General features: G+C 37.6%; 2 protein-coding genes across 3 annotated transcripts; both read left to right on the top strand.

The window, feature by feature from the left end:
* Positions 1-11: 11 nt before the first annotated feature.
* On the top strand, positions 12-4,007 carry LOC124218230 (methylenetetrahydrofolate reductase (NADPH)). 2 transcript variants are annotated; one of them, XM_046624750.2, is made up of 6 exons: positions 12-147; positions 1,787-2,222; positions 2,315-2,541; positions 2,799-2,974; positions 3,143-3,465; positions 3,555-4,007. In XM_046624750.2, exons 2-6 carry the CDS (start codon positions 2,062-2,064, stop codon positions 3,604-3,606), a joined length of 939 nt encoding a protein of 312 aa, XP_046480706.1. In that variant the 5' UTR covers positions 12-147; positions 1,787-2,061; the 3' UTR covers positions 3,607-4,007. The 2 variants fall into 2 exon arrangements, with proteins under 2 accessions (XP_046480706.1, XP_046480707.1); XM_046624751.2 differs by lacking the exon at positions 12-147 and adding an exon at positions 632-858.
* Positions 4,008-4,635: 628 nt separating this feature from the next.
* Positions 4,636-17,220, top strand: kdn (knockdown). The gene is made up of 4 exons (XM_046624747.2): positions 4,636-4,794; positions 14,080-14,241; positions 14,898-15,821; positions 16,031-17,220. Exons 1-4 carry the CDS (start codon positions 4,750-4,752, stop codon positions 16,298-16,300), a joined length of 1,401 nt encoding a protein of 466 aa, XP_046480703.1. The 5' UTR covers positions 4,636-4,749; the 3' UTR covers positions 16,301-17,220.
* The last annotated feature ends 665 nt before the right edge of the window (positions 17,221-17,885 follow it).

Below are 17,885 nucleotides of genomic sequence, written 5' to 3'. Positions count from 1 at the left end.
CACTCGATTAGTTGTTCCCAGTCACCTTGAATCGAGTCTTGCGTGCTGCTATGACTTGGATATTCTTTCGAGTTTTCAAGCACTTACCTGACGATACATCCCATTAACTTCAGTCTCAGAATCCCACCACCTCTAACAACGTCTAATGTGAGTATAAAATATGTAATTTAACCGAGTGTTCTTATAATATCACTCCAACAAGTTGACGTCTCGACTGAATATAAAAAATGTTTGTAGTTTTTCCACAATATTCTATTCCCGCAGGGCTGCTTCTCGCGGTTTGAAATTTATTTGCTTGTAAAATTCGAATACTGATTCACCGTTATTTGATAGTTGCGCAACGCGGTGATAACACCAATTGCACTGATAAAAGCTGAAACCCACAGGTCATAAGTCCGTTTGGTCGGTCGAGGCATGTTTCGGTTATGTTAAGCGGGTGCTTTAGTCGATTTCTATGTGTCGTACATATCTCCAAATATCGAAATCCACATAACTGAGACGCGAAAAAGTCTTAACAGTCCCATTCTATATGCAATTCTGAACAAAAACACTTCAATGCATTTTCATTTGAGACAGAAACAAAGAAATGGCACGGATTCTACAAAATCGCAATAGTAAATTCGTAGAATTCATGCCATTTCTTTATTTCTTCGTCAAATGAAAATTAATTGGAGTGTTTTTGTTGAGGATTCCATACAGAATGGGACTGTTAAGCCTTTCGTCACGCCTGAGATACGTGGACTTCGGTATTTGGAGATATATACGTCAACCCGACCCGACTTTTTCAATTGAAAATTGGGAAAAGAGGAACCAAAAAACCGTTTAGAAACTTCCGTAATATCATTTGCCCCAATAACGGTAAATACGAACGAAACTTTACCCCTACTACGTGATAGAAGTGAATTTCAGCAATTTGAATAAGACCTGTTAAATAAAATATCATCAGTTTGGGAAAAGGTTTTATAATCAGAGCGTTCATAATGCTGTTATAATCAGTCTTTATCGAATGCTTTAAGTGTCTTCCACTTTACCTAATATCACGATTCCTTAGTTTTCATGCCGTTTCTTCTTTTTTGCGTAAAACCGGAATGTATTAGTGTGTTTTTGTTCAGAATTTGTAGAATTCTTGTAGAATTCGACCGTTATATCCTTTTTAGTGTTGCAATGCATAGCCTTTGATAATAGCCAAAACAAGACATTTAACGCAATCGGTAAGAAGTGACTATAATATCCCCTTAAACTCTGGTGTTTTATCCGTGTGTAATGTTTTTGGCCGGAGTAGAGATGTTTCATTCTTGTTCACTATCCTTGGGGCAAGCATAAAATATCGCTCAAGATTTTTCGAGTAATTTTTTTTATCCTTTTTTCTAACTTTTGATCCAGCCGGACTTTGCTTCGATAACTTTCCGTAATATGGGGCATAAAAAGGGAAGCCGGCCTTCCAGTTGCCGCGATTATATCAAGTTACGCAATTAGGTAGTATAGTATAGAGATCAGTGAGAAAACTGTATCGAAAGTTCGTCAAAGTCAAGGACACGTCGTATATTTAAATTTTAGTTTTCTCACGAGCATTAGTCACGGTTGTAATGAAACGCCTTGAGCCGTCTTGCGATACGAATGCGATAAATAATTTTTTGTGATCATGTTGCGTCTGCGCAGGGATGAAAGCGTGAATATAAGCGCTCGTCGGAAACATGCTTTGCGCGAATATTCTTCTATATAACAGGGCTTATTCATAGTGTCATTGATAAACGTGAATCCTTTCACCTTACTGTGCATTTTTCAGGAAACAGCTATGGACGGGGCTTGCATAGCACGTGAAATCTTACGCAAGTCTAAGAGAGGAGGAAAATTACATTCACGACATTGTTCGCCGCAACATGGCCCGGGTCAATTATTACGTAAAATTGGTTCGCCTCTCTTATCTACAGATGTAAAACGAGTACGTAAAACTAGAGCCACGCCTTAGCCGAAAACAAGATTCGACGATTCTTCGAGTGACCACGTTTCTCATGGATCTAGCAGTTTAGCAGTTCAGTATGTGGTTACAGTCTGTCGAACATGCCTGCAAATCCAAGTGCAGGCCACTCTCGAAACGTATTCAGAGGTAAAAATAATGTGGAGTTATCGGTTACGTTAGCGGAGAAAAGCTCAAGCAACGAAAGGTTTTGTAGCTTCGAACTTATCTTACATCCAGATGGGAGGGAGGAGACTTACCAGCAGTAAGTATAACGTTATTACCCATGAGTCATGCTGGGTGTTCAAAAATAATGATAATAAAATAATGATTTGACATGTCTTACTATCCTTTTAGACTGTTCTCGGTATTGGATCAATGCAATCCATTATTTTATTCAATCACCTGGCACAACGTGGACAATGTATCAGTAGAAAATCATCCCTCGCTGAAGTTGTTTGAAAAATGTTCAAACATCACATTGCTTCATTTGACGGCAAAAGGATCGACTCGTGGAACTGTGATGCACGTATTAAATCGCGCACTTACAGTTGGAAAAACAAATATATTCGCTTTGCAAGGAGGTCAGACTTGATAAATTGTATTTAATTATACTAGTTATGAGTAATTATTCTCCGTTTGAGTCTTATCAGTGGAATATAGATCATTTTAATACATGTATGTATATATCCCTTACATTTTACAATACATGTCACAAAGTAGTGATTATCGTACATCGCTCTTCTTGAAGAATATTTTCCAAGCTTTGCAACAAATTATCCTAATTACGTATTGTTAAAATAATTTAAGTCTGATCTTACTGTGTTTTAATTTATTTCAGATCATGATAAACTTGGTGTTGAATCAACTGCTACAGATTTTTCATACGCTGTTGACCTGGTGAAATTCATACGTGCTGAATTTGGATCAAAGTTCTCAATATGTGTAGCAGGATATCCAGATATGCATCCAAAGTCTCCTTCAAAAGAATCTGACCTCTTTTACTTGAAGGAAAAAGTAGGCACAAATATCTATACATGACGTTAAGTAATTGCTAAAAATTACAAAAAAATTGGAGTTCTTGGGCGAATGCGTTCCAAAGTCCTAGTGAAGCACATTTGTGGTTTATTTAGACAATCAAGTAAATTAAGGTGCATCCAAGTTTTAAGCTGAAAATAATTTTAGGTCAATGCCGGGGCAGATTTCATTATAACTCAAATCATTTTTGAATCACAAGTATTCATCAAGTTTGTGAAAGATTGTAGACGCATAGGAATCAGCATTCCAATAATTCCAGGAGTATTTCTAATTCCGGATTCCAAATCATTGCACAATGTTTCCAAAAATTGCGATGCCAAAATACCTGATAATTTACTACAAGATTTGGAGTTAATCAAAGATGATGACGCAGCTGTACAAGAATATGGAATGAAATTGTCAACCAGAGTTGTCAAGGAAATATTCCAAAGTGGCACAGCCGTTGGGATTCACGTATTTACTTTAAACAGGTAAGTTTTAACCCGTCTAAGTTGAAAATATGAAATTTAACTCACATGTGAAATCGGAATTTCGAATACTTTTCATTCATGATTTGCAGACCGAAGTTGGCCTTGGAATTTTGTAAACGCCTTAGATTCTGCAGGGTATGAAAATTGTGGAAAAATGTCAAATTACTACATCATACGAAATCCGTTGAGTTGCTGAAGCTTGACCAAGGATCCATTATGCTGATCATCACAAAAATTTTCCTACCATAGGTTTAAGCGGAAATTTTACTTGAAGAGTGCAAATGTTATTATATCTATGAAATTGTCAATGTTAAAAATGGCACTCATGAAACTAATTTCACACTGTACATACTTTTATACAGAATTTTATTTTACTCAATATGTATTCATACGTATATTTATTATTTTCATATAGCTCTGCGATTACATTTGAAAATCGTTGTTGCTCATGTATCGCGTTACTCACTGGATTTAGTTCAATTAATTACTACGACCAAATTTGTAGATCAAATAAAAATATGCTACTGTTAGAACAATTCCTGTCTCAATTTCTTATATCGGAGTAGAAATAGCGCTTATTTTTGAGAGTATGTAAAGTTGACAATGCCAATAATTGCTAAAAAAGCGAGAAACCTAAAAAACATGTTTTTTTTTTACTAATAAATTACGTTCGATGCAAAGTGATTGGGACTCTGTAATCGACGCAAACGTGGAATCCTTTGAATCGACCCTCAGGTCCACCAGTCACAAATGGAAATGAGTGGCATTGGGATTGTCACTTTGCAATGCGTCATCTGGTGGACAAAATAAAACTAATGCACCCAGGTTGACAGCTGACCGTTGACCATATTTTTTGGCGTATTGATGGCAGAATAGGTACATAATTGATAACATTTCATCGATGTATGTAACATGACTAACGTGAAACCCCAAAAATTACGGTTTGCCTCCATTAAAATAAAAAACTTGGGTTATGTGGCGATAAAATGGCGCCGACAACCAGGCTCTGACGTCATTAGGACGTTTTCCAATACCGGATGTGTCGTGTGAACGCGAGTGACGCGCCGCCGATCGCCTAGACGCGAATACAGACGTAGCCGTGGACGTAGCGTTTCGCAGATGCGCATTGGCCGAGTGCGCATCGCACTTGCCTGACCTTCTGCAGGCGCGCGTCGTGTCCAATGTCCCTCCTCGAGGCGGTTGAGTTGGGCGCCAGACCTCCGAGCAGTCGGCCAGATACGTGAGCATAGTGAAACCGGACTTAACCCTCCCCTGATCGAGACGATGGCACTTTTTCGTTTTTCCGCCAAACGATGCCTCGAGGCGCAGGTGAGTTAGAGTTGGTCATACCGCATTCTGCGTCGTTATTATGCCGTAAAACGTATATCGTAACATTTGAATTCCTCTGATATTCGATTCTTCCGGTTCGAAATTCGAACGAGATATCGATGCCGCGATATTCTTTATCTCATGTTCACCGCGTACCGTTCAATAACGGGTGCTGTTTTTTCGGCTGGTGAAACACCGACTTGTAATAATTCACGATAGTAATAACGTACAGTCATCGCCTGTTGAAAGGACTCTGCGTCACTCCAAGGATCGCATCGGCGTTTACACGCCTTCTCGTAATCTTATGAATCTAGTTATCAATGCGGTAAAGGCGGTAGCTTTATCGACCGTTTCACTCTCGACATTTACCTTATAAAATTACCACCTCTTGACACGAGTCAAAATTGACCTTGCTCGATCACAAATTTTATATGCCACCGACGAATTTGCCCCTTCTTCCTCGCCCTCCCCTCTTCCTTTTCGTTCTCATCGATCGCGCCATCTTTACACACGTTAGAAGAATTAAGTAATATAATATTATGTATATTTATTCTCATGGAATAGAAAAAAAAAACCCTGGACGTAAGTTTCCAGAAAATCGTTTCGGAACTTGCTTTTCACCTTCGCATTTATCGATTATTCTGCTTTCGCATTCTAATTTTTCCAATAATTTACGATACATACGTTTCTTTTATTTACCGCCCTTTCGTTCTCAATCGTCGTCTTATTTTTGTCGATATTTTTCTTCACCGTTGTCCCTCCCGGCGAGTTATGCACTATTTTGCAAGATGTACTAATTTTAGCCAGGTCTGCGACAAAAAAACTGCTCCACTTACAGCGTCGATTATATACGTATGCGTACGCGCATCCATTGATGTTTGTATATGCGCCGCAAATCGTTTATCGAAGTTCGATCCGTTTCCTGATATACTTCCGCTGTTTCTCAGGTTCTCATTGTCATTTAAAAATCACGTTTACGATGACATATATGTATATACATATATATTAGAGTGTAGCCTTCTTCCCTCTGTTTCTTCACTTTTTTTTCACAATCGATCCCATAAATTCCTTCTGTCACTTCCTCTTGCCCATCACCCGCGCTACGTTCTCTAATCTTTTCTTTCTTCCGCCGTTTTTTCTCTCTTCGTTTGTACGCACCTATCGTAACCTTGTTATTCTCTTAAACGCCGCATGTACTCTTCAACCGCAAGAATAATTGCCGATAAAATCGATGCAAACTTCAATATTGTTCATTTGGATATTTTTTTTTTTTTTTTTTATACATATACATATATATCCCTTGTGTTGTCTTTTAAATGCTCTCAGATCGCCATACGTCTATATAAAAGCGTTCGACATAACAAAATATGTGTTACGTAACTTACACGTATGTATGTACATACCTACAGGCTTATACCTGACGTATTATGAAACGACGTGCGTCACTTGGATTTTTATCTCACGTGTGTATTCGCTATGGCAAATTTTTTTTCATCTTTTCTGGCCACCGGGCCTTTTTCGTTTCAATATATATATATTTTTTTTATTTTCCGCTTCTACGATATATTATACATATACACCAGCATTTAAATTATTCACATCAAAGTTCCATTTGTTTTGCGGTAAATGTACCGTAATCGATCCCGTATAATATATGGCGTGATGCATAGGAATGTTATTTTTGCAAAATAGATAACACGGTATATATTACCTATGTACGTCGTATTTACTAAGGCTCGACTCTTTTATATGACGAGGCTTATTTTTCGATTATTTCCACACGTATAACAGGATCCTCGCAGTTTTATCAATGCACACACCTATATGGTGTATATATAATATAAATACCTCACAGAAGCTCGTTGAACTCCAGCCCATGTATCTCGAGCCGTGTAATAAATGAGTCTATAATTATAAGCTCACAGTTGAACACGATAAAAACTACATTCTCCTTCGAAGATATCCAATATATTATAGTTATAATCTATTTTTGAAACCGTTTTTCCCCCTTTTCGTTCCCCTCAACGATTTTGAGGTAGAAACTGAACGAATTGTGGGTCAAGCCCCCCTCGGTTAGACATTTTGTCGAACAGTCGACCCAGTGAGAAAGACGAGGACGGCGATACTGGCTGGGAAAGGAGGTTTCTCGAGCTCTAGCTGCGACGGTCAGGACTCAAGAAAGTACCGTGAGGTTCCATCGGTAAGAAATATGCCTCGTAATAAATAAGAAGAAGCCGAGAGCATCCCGATGGACAAAGGGTGCGGAGCTACGCCCGGACAGAATACTTTTGCTCTTGGAGTTTTATTTATTTTTTTTTCTCATTGGAGGGTTTTTGGGGGCTGGAACCTCATGAGATGCATCGTGGACCTTTTGAACGGGTATTAGGTCTGCTGCACGTTTCAGTAATTCACTACCCAAGCAAGATTCCAGGATCTTTCAACCGTAATATCTCATAGCGTTGAAGTTAGTAACGTTACCGTAATTTTGGAACTGGATGAAACTCGGTGAACCGTGATAAAACGAAAAAAACCGTAAAAAATAAAACAGTTATTATTTCCCAGTGTTTCGTTACGATAACGTTACGTGTCGGTATATGGTATACATGATAAACATTCGGAATCCGAGAATTTCATTGACGAGTTCGAATAATCACGTATACCAGCCATTTCCGGTCAGCTGATAAACGAGATATAACAGGGAGAGTATCAGACCTCTGGATTATACGGATTTTGCTGAAATTTCTAGGGGTTTTTGCTTGTCCCAATATATATAGAGGTTCTGATGTGTAGTTTCATCCGTCGGGCCTTTCTTCGCTCAATTTATCAAAAGAGAAAGTTGTCAACAATTCGCTGTCATTCGTTTAAACTTCAGTAAATACATGGCTCTGAAATCATAATATATAGGTATCTCTTTACATTTGAATCTACAAGAGCTCTTTATCGAAATTAAAATAGAGGACAAAGATAATTAATATTTCAGGCAAAAATAGTAAACAGGTTTAGTTTATATTACGCTATTTCTCTCGTCAAAATACTGATTTAATCTTATACACTTCGCAAGATCTATATTCTGGACCGAAGACACACCCATAAAAATTTCAGCAGAATTCGTGATCCGGGGGTTTGACTCTCACCTTGTAAGTGTCGGACACGAATTGTTACGGCTATGTCGATAAGGCGATAGCAAATTCAAGTCCGATTGTAATCAATGTACATTTTACATGTACCTAGTTGAGTTTGAATTTAACGAGGTCCGGGTTATAATATGCCTATGGATTGTACGTACATCGCGTTGTAAGTTCGTCGATGACCTTGATTAAATGTATGATTTTTTTTCGCGCTAATTCTGGCCAATTATCGAAACACAATTTTTCGTAAGGTATTCATGTTATACGATAAATTTGTTCATAGAGACAATGTGCGAGCTGACGACGCGATCTTGCTGCTAAATCTCCACAGGGCACTGTTTAACGGGTCGGGTAAAATTTTGGCAGGGTGGTGAATTTTTCTATGCCGACCTCTAAACGTCCCACGATAACCGCATTATCTAACATCGTCTTCTTCCTATCATAGTAGCATGGTAACTATTCTTGTGGGTTTTTTTTTTTTTTTTGTTTCTTTCTTTTTTTTTCCTTACCTACGTTTCAACAACCCGTGAGTTATTTTCAGCCTTACCTGACCTAGGTGTTAACGCATTCGGTCGTTAATCCGTCGGACATTTTACCCGTCATTATATAATTATGTATGCGCGGTATAGGATGTTCGATTCAAAGAATTTCTCACGTTTTTCAATCTAATGTAAATTTGCACGACGATTACACCGCGTATGATATTTCTACGGGATTAGAATGAACTTTTGAAACGACAGACGCGATAAACAAGAAAGCGATCATTTACAGAAAACCGATCAAAGTTTACTACCCAAAGTATAACATATACATGGGTTTCCAGCTTCGTAAAGCCACGTTACGCATCGTCATTTATGTACAAATATTCGAATAGCCATGAGCCGTATGTTATACGCACACATTACGTAACGGCCGATAACCCACACCGAGTTCCACGAGGAATTTATTATTGTAAAAACTTGGAGTGGCCCCGGTGGGTGTGTCGTGATAATTTTTTACTCGCCGATATAATTGATACAAGATTTTCGCATTTACGTATACTAAACGTAACACTTATAGTAGTATAGTACACACGGATCCAGACGTCGACTCGGGGATGAATTTAATTTACAAATTTGCCATACTGCAATTCGATGCTCGATGCTGATTCGCGCGTGTTCAGTATCACCAGCAGAGTGCTCTCCGACCTTTACGTAACACTTAATATCTGCACGAATGATCGAACGTGTAAAAGAATACGTATAATACGATATGATTGCGCGTGTGTGAAAAGTTATTATCGCGGCACTGTGAAAACTCGTTCGAGTCGTCGCCGTCGTCAATCAATTAAATACTCTATTCATCACACGTGTCTCCGAGATCGCGAGACCGATTTGAAGATAGTGGAAATCTCACGATTTTAACATCGTCCAAGGTTAATGTCACGCGGTATTTAATTCCTATCCACGTTACGGCGCCTGTATAATTTCGCACGCGTATAAAAATCGTTTACATCCGATTTCATCAGCGATTATCACGCGAATTAAAAAATCGGATTTTTACCATCATCGCACGACGAGTTATTACACATACCCGTACAGTATAAAAAAATTTGAGAAAATTTTATTTCGTCAACGATGTGCGATTGAATTTATCCTGTAACGAAACGCGATTTCAATCAAAATAAAACACAGCTGGCCCAGCCAGGATTAGTGAACTGATTTCTTTAAGAGCAGGTATCTCAGCGGACTTTCGTTTCTTAGGTAATCAAGATCAATCTACGCACGTAATAATTTAAGTATCGGAACACAAGGAGTCAGTTTTATTAAAAGAAGTCAATGAACACGACACCGCGATGGTAATGTTTTATTTCGTTCCTCGGAGGAAAACTACTTCACTCAAATTGCATGATCATCACCGTTTAGTTCAATTTCTTTTTCTAACAGGCTTCGGCAGTACCGTTTAGGGTATTTCGGCGTCAATTGAGTTTAATACCGAATGAGACGCGAGGCTAGCGTACTACCGAGATGAGATCATTGCGGTATAACTTGACCCGCAGAAATCCGCGCGATGTCGCGAAATATTCCTTGTATCATACCGATCAGATCAACGTACACACACACATATATATATACATGTTGAATACACATTGAATGGCCGCGATATTTCGGCCTATAATTACGATAATCATATTCGTGCATCGTTAACATCTCTGCACATCTTCCGCTGTTTATATTTGGATCGAAGAAGCTTTTTCCATCGTGTTTACTTCCCTTAGCCTTCTCCCAACTCTCTCATCTTTTCCCGACGTATCTGCATTTTCGAGTTCCAAATACGAAACTCGAAACACGGTTTAACCCTATGAGTCATACATTACTTTGCGGAATCAACTTTTATATCGAGTATGGTTTTTGGAGTCGCCGATCAGGAATCTGAAATCAGATCTAAAAAATTCAAGCTGGCCAATCCAATATGGCGAACGAAAATGTCGAATTCAATCAAATCCGGGTATACCTCTTGTTACGTATTTTTCAACACCCTGGACGACTTTTCACCCACTTTTCAGGTAATTCGTGGTGAAATCAGTATTTTATTTTTTTGGCGCACTTGAACATTGCTTATAGGAATCATCAAGCTGTAATTGAGCCATTGCGAATACCGGTGATAATGTCTGTATTTAAGAAGTGTGTGTGTGTGTTTTGCGATGACGTCCGACGCCTTGAAACCAGATCACGTTCAACCACATTTTCCGCGTGATTTAAAGGCGTGTATAATAAGTTTGTTCATATACGTGTACGCATGACAAATGGGCAGGTATATATGTGTAGTATACTCGTGCGTACATTTACGTAAATTTCCACTTCTATTCACACACACACACACACGCACAACACATGTACACGTTACGGCAACCTCGGCATTTGGCCAACCGGTTCGCCGTTCTCGCACGGGTAAAAACATGCCGAAAGTTTTTCTTCTTTTTCCTTTTTTGTCGCCACCTCCCGCTTTATTTTTCACTCATAGACCGACACAACTTTTTCTTATTTGTACTCGAGGGTGTACTAATACGATATCCAGATAACGAAAGTGATTTACCGTTATGCAAAATTTTAAAGAGCTGAGAGTTTCTCAACGTGAATTACGTAACATTCTGCTGCAAGGAATAATGTTTGTCCGCGGTATTCCCAATTTTAGCTGTGATACGGTTTTCTTTTCGTTTTTTTTTTTTTTTATGCTCTCTTTGTTTTTTTTCTTGTATTTTCCATAAAAAGTGGTCTAGACGATATGAAACTATTCGTAACGATAATAACTAATAAAAAAAATTATCGTATCATATTGTCTATATATGTATTGTACAATGGTACATTTTATCTACGTGTTATCAATAATAATACGTCGATCAAACTTTACACTTTCGTCTAGACGTTTTAATTTATTGATTTTTACCCCCCACGCTATATGTTACATCACAAATTACACAATAAAGTGTACCTTGTTAAACATTCGTGTTTTCATTACGTTTACGCGTACAATATCCGGCTTTTTTCAAGTTTCGTTCAACTCCGATTCAGTGTCCAGGTGATTGATGCATCGCCCTGGCGTAGCTAGGTGTATAAAAAAATGAATGAGGCTGAAGCCAGTAACGTTATTGTAATACGATTCACGTTTTGGTAAAATCGTTACTTAAATCAATCGTAGAAATATCTGAAATGCAGTAAATCATAATATGTAATTGGCGAAACGTATTAATATTTTGAAAACTGGATTACTTCAAAGTCACTATAAAATTGCAGAATATAAATCCCTCCTCTCAATGTTTCGCTTATACGTTAACGTTACCAACTTCAACCTCATTTCAACGACGCTTTACCTGCGGTCTTTGAATCTCTGCAAAATCCTGCGCTATTGATCGACAAACGTATACAAATATACAGATACCAAATACTCGTATGATAACGACAAATTGCAATCGTGCAATTACATCGCAGTGTTATGTATCACCTGACGTCTAGTTTTACAAAGGAATTTATCAACGCAATATCTCTGATTGCACGGATCGTTCGGTTAGATGAGGAAAGAAGTACACGTATAGGTGGGTATTATATGCGCTTAGCTATCGCTATAAATCGCGTAAAACCGCACCTCTCGTTCTCTCGCCGACTCTGCTTATACGCCGTATTATTCTTGGATGAAGTTTAAGCAGCGTGTAATGTCGGCCGATCGATTGGGCGAGAAGTTGACCGAGTGACCAAATAACGCCAAGTTTTCAAACACCAATTATATACGTATAAATGCGTATACGCAGGTTTTGAAATCGTCCGGGCAATCGATTTAATTGTGATATAAGAGCGCAGCCTGTACAGCTCGAGTTGTGAGTTCGATGTCATGTGCCTCTGCTTATTATTAGACATCTTCTGGCCGAGATCCCATTTCACGATAGGTGAATCCGGTGCATTATACTGTGCTCGAATCAGATTTTATAATGCAATTAGTTCTCGATCGATTTATCACATATTGAATTTAACGGTTATTAATCTACGTTTGTCATACATCGATTTACCTTGGGTTTTGATTTTTTGTTCGATTCGTCTCTTTATTTTACATAGTAATCACTTTTAAACACTCGGAATGAACAATACCGTTGGATATAAAAATTTAAACACGAAATAAAATATTCACGTACATAATTATCGATTACTTCTATAATTAAGTAACAGGAACAGCTGTCGAAAAATATGTTGTTATTATTATCATAGTATTCACGCTGCAATATGATCAAGCAAAGAACCTCAGGTGCCGATTAAGAAAGGAAAAAGAAAGTAATAATATTCCGACGCTCAAAAACGAAAATGTCACTACATATGTCGCACATTCGATTATATTACAAACCGGATGCTATGTGCTTACATCGTTTCCCCGACAACGTATTATGACACATTATGATCTCTTTACACTATGGACTTGGCCCAGAGAGTCGACTGTTAAGAATTTATCACACTTTTCTTATCGCACTGTCCAACAGTCGTGAATAATTTGATTCGTTCAAGATCAGGATAATTCACATATTCAGGTACAACAGAATGTTTGGTCGTAATTTATCACATCACATTTTTTTGTAATTATTTGTAATCACTCTCGGTTACTCGTCGAATGATTAAGACTAAAAGAACAATCTGGATTATTAACTTATGTACGTTATTAAACACAGGTTCATCATACCTTTCTTGGCTTTCGTACCGAATGCTTACATTGTGCGTCACTGTAAAAAAAAAAAATAAAGAAAAAAAACGGAAGCTATGTATAGATTAGCGGTAATCTCAATTTCACTTTTCGGTCGCAAATTGATCACAATATGCGGCATGTAATCATCAGAATTTCAGAGTGGATAGGTTTTGAGCAAAGCTTCGACTTGCTTATATGTTCGAAGAATTTTTGTAAGATGTATACAAGATTTCACGTATTTCCATACAACCTTCGATGTAAAAAAACTACCGTAATTGAGTACTAGAGGACACGTACGTATGTACAATACTTCGATTTATACAAAGCGTTTTCACAATATTGTCCCGGTTACATTCTTCATCATCACGCACATCTTCGTAATCCGACCTTCAAACTTTTTTCTTCCAAGGTCCAGAGTCTCTCGATGCTCAATATAACCGAGTTAAATATAGAAGAGGTGATTATGTATTATATTCCGTAACTATTTCGACAGAGACCAACTCAAAGAGGCTTGTTTTATTGTTTTAATTTTCAAAATTAACGCTCCGCGTTTTCTCTTGCATGCAGTGCGTGATCGACATTTCTCATAACGTGGCTGCATTTTTATGGTGTTTATCTTCAACGATTATAGTGTAGTATAAAATGCCGCAACACATGAATTAATATTTTATTATGTAATGCCAGGGATTTAATCTCGTTAAATGAATGCACACTTCATTATTAAATTGTCAGACGATATCGAAGAGAAATCACATGCACGTTCGATAAAGATTATCAGACTTTTTCTTATGGATTGAGAATATTGAAACTTATCCAAACATTTCCGTCATACCATTTTTACGATAAAAGTCGCTCATTTTCAACACTAATTTAAGATTTTCGCAATTGATTCTACAATTTGTTCAGTAATTAATTTTTGCTATTTCTCATTGTTCGATATTTTTTCATTTTACAGAAAATAGGATCGACCGCAACCAATGTTTTGAGACCACTGTCCGATGCATCGACGGACCTCAAGAAGGTCTTATCTGAGAAAATACCCAAGGAACAAGAACGCGTTAAGGCTTTCCGTAAAAGTCATGGCTCTGTCAAAGTTGGGGAAGTCACCGTGGATATGGTAAATCCTTCTTTTTTCACTTTTTCATCACATTTTTATGCATAAAATAAAAAACATTGCACTATTGATGCGTAAAACAGTTCTGTCTTGAGACTATAACGGAATGTACTAATGGGGAAAAAAATTGTAAGACCTGTTTTAGTCATCGATGATAACTTTTGATTCTTTTAATCAGTACGTGGTAACTGTTATCTTTTTTAAATTTCCATTACATACTTATCGTAGGCTTATAACTGTTATATCTTGCCCAATATATGTATGAAATTCCATTGAAGCATTGACATATGATTTTAATTTGACCCGTAAAATTGATGAAACGGCATGGTCTAACCAATTATTCTTTTAGTCATATTCCACGAGTTGATAACTAGTCGCGTGACATGACTGCTAGACTACTTTTTTCATGCATGCTGCGAATGTGACCGAGATAAGATTACAAAAAATGCGTGTCGTGTGTTCTTTTGCTCTTAATTTTTTTGTCTTATTTATCCATCCGCTAGTAGCTCGACAGAATCCGTTCACTCTTTACCGGAACTTCAGTCGTAGATCCATATCCAAATGTAAATGGAAATTTGTTTCCGTGACATCAACCGATAGCTTTACTGTCATAATTTCTTGCATGTTCTTAACAGCTCTGTTTTTTCACATAATTGTAGATGTACGGGGGAATGCGGGGAATCAAAGGTTTGGTCTGGGAGCCTTCGGTGCTGGATGCTGACGAGGGAATCAGATTCCGTGGTAAATCTATTCCCGAATGTCAGAAGGTCCTCCCAAAAGCTGCCGGAGGTGCTGAACCGCTACCTGAGGGTCTGTTCTGGCTCCTAATCACCGGTGACGTTCCAACCGATGCTCAAGTTAAGGCTGTTTCCCAGGAATGGGCAGCGAGGAGCGCCATTCCAAGCCATGTCACCAAAATGCTCAACGATTTCCCAAAATCGTTGCACCCGATGACCCAGTTTTCCGCAGCTATTACTGCTCTGAACAGCGAGAGCGTATTTGTCAAAGCTTATTCTAGCGGGGTACATAAGTCAAAGTACTGGGATGCCGTTTACGAAGATACTATGAACCTTATTGCCAAGTTACCTGTTGTCGCAGCTACTATATACAGAAATACTTATCAAAATGGCAAGGGGCTTGGCTCAGTTGACGCAAACAAGGATTGGTCGTGGAACTTTTCAAGCATGCTTGGATATGACAACCCCCAGTTTGTAGAGCTCATGCGTCTCTACCTTACCATCCATTCCGACCACGAGGGAGGCAACGTATCTGCCCACACCACCCATTTGGTTGGATCCGCTTTATCAGATCCATACTTGTCATTCGCCGCAGGAATGAACGGCTTGGCCGGTCCTCTGCATGGTCTTGCAAACCAGGAAGTATTAGTTTGGTTACAAAAACTTCGCTCTCAGGTCGGCGATAGTCCGAGCGATGAAAAACTAAAGGACTTCATATGGAATACGTTGAAGAGTGGACAAGTTGTTCCTGGTTATGGACATGCTGTTCTTAGAAAGACTGATCCGCGGTACACATGTCAAAGAGAATTCGCCTTGAAACACTTACCTGATGACAGTCTGTTCAAGGTAAGAAAACGTCATGTTTTATTTGCTTGTGAAATATTTATCTTCCCACTTACCAGTCTGCAATAAAGTAATAAAATCATAATAGAACCTTGACAGGTAAATAGTTTACATGAAAAAAAAAGAACAAATAAAAGTTTTTATACTCTTATCTGTAAATAAAAATAATGCGGAAAAGCTGATGATTAATTATGAACAATTCATTTTTCTAGCTGGTGTCTCAAGTGTACAAGGTGGTTCCCCCCATTCTATTGGAGACTGGCAAGGTGAAGAACCCGTGGCCGAATGTAGATGCCCACTCCGGAGTCCTTCTTCAGTACTACGGGCTTAAGGAAATGAATTATTATACAGTTCTGTTTGGTGTATCCAGAGCACTGGGAGTTCTCGCAGCGCTGGTGTGGGATAGGGCTCTTGGTTTGCCAATTGAGAGACCAAAATCTCTCAGTACCGATCTTTTGATGAAGTCAGTGAAAGCTGCTTAAAAGATCTACGAATCCCATATGTGAAGTTCAATATCCTTACGCTACATAGGATTCAACATCACATGCTCATTACCAAGTTTTATTATAGACCAACTTTACGACGCTTGGTTTATTTTTTATGTATCTGATGTGAACCGAAAAACTACCACGGATATCTAATGAGCTCGGTTTTAACGTATTTTGATACTGATATGAGCATGAAAATTCGAACGCATTGCCAAACTCTAGCAAAGATCAGTTTAAACATAAATATTGACAAATAATTATGTTATCATAGCAATCATATGTTATTAGTTATTACCAATTAGGGAAACGTTGATAATAATATCGATAATAATAATAATAATAGTTCATTGGAGAAAATTGTAGTAGTAGGTATTAGTTATTGAAAATAGCGGAATATATTGTAGAAGTAGAATGTCACGCGTGTTGACATAAAATCTATGCCATTCGATTTTTATCTCGTAATATCGGAGAAGAGAGAATTTCTTGAATTCTTATCAATCATTTTCAAACATAAATCGGATGTATTATGTATTTATATTCGTCCAAGTACTTCAGACAATGTGTTCATGGCATCAGTTACGTGCATATTATATGTATGTTCGTTATTTTAACAATAAGCCTAAATATAATATTTATGGGCTGGTCTTAAGCAAGAGTCGAATTTTATGAGTTATTAAATCGAAGAATCAGTATCTATGTAATGAGACAATTTGCAATGGTGAAATATTATTCTCTGGCTCGTGGCATAGCATTTGAGACGTAGCAGTAGGTATTACAGTAAGATGCAACAATGTGTAAATTAAGGATGCGTCGAGTGGTAGATCCACTGTCGTATGAGTGAATGTGTGCGTGCGATACATTATTTATAGTAAAAGGAAAGAAATAAAAAAATAAATAGAACTTTTGAAACCTTATTCAATAATACCTGCGTATTTGCGAAGCCCTCTCTTTTCCGAAAATCCGTATTATATAAAGATTAGCGGCAGAATCAAAATACCCAATACTTTCTTTTATTTTCTAATTTGCCACTTGTTCGAACAGATATAAGACTAAGCGGGTAAAAACAAGTAGAATAATAGCAAATGCTGAACATAGTTTGAATAAAAATTTATCAATAATGCTAGAATTGATTTTTCAATTTTTTCCTCAATACGAATTAAGGTTTACTTAGTAAAGCATATTTTTTGCAATTGGTTTTTATTGTATGGAATTGGAGCAAATATTTTTATTGCGAAATTTTATTAGTAAGACCTGTTTGCGTAATTTCTACAATGTGTGTTCACTCTTTTCGAAACAATTCAGGTGAGATAGTGAACTGAAACGACAGTTGTAAAGAGTTAATTGTAACGTATATCACATAATTGTTTTATTTTAAAAATTTGATCCACAAATTAATTAACATTTGTACACAGTTTGCATAATCATTTATTTAATTCGTGAGTGGTTATCTGAGTCAAGAGTATATTGTATCTTTTAAAAACTTTTAACTACCGTAATTTTTAGATTCCTTAATATTCGGTTTAAAAAGTGCATCTATGCTAGATGTGTACGAGAAATTGTAGCTGTATAGAAACATTTG

The sequence above is a fragment of the Neodiprion pinetum genome, chromosome 4, assembly GCF_021155775.2.
Source record: "Neodiprion pinetum isolate iyNeoPine1 chromosome 4, iyNeoPine1.2, whole genome shotgun sequence".
NCBI classification, from domain to species: Eukaryota; Metazoa; Arthropoda; class Insecta; order Hymenoptera; family Diprionidae; genus Neodiprion; species Neodiprion pinetum.
Note: the sequence above shows the minus strand (reverse complement) of the source record. Positions and strands in the feature narration are given on the sequence as shown.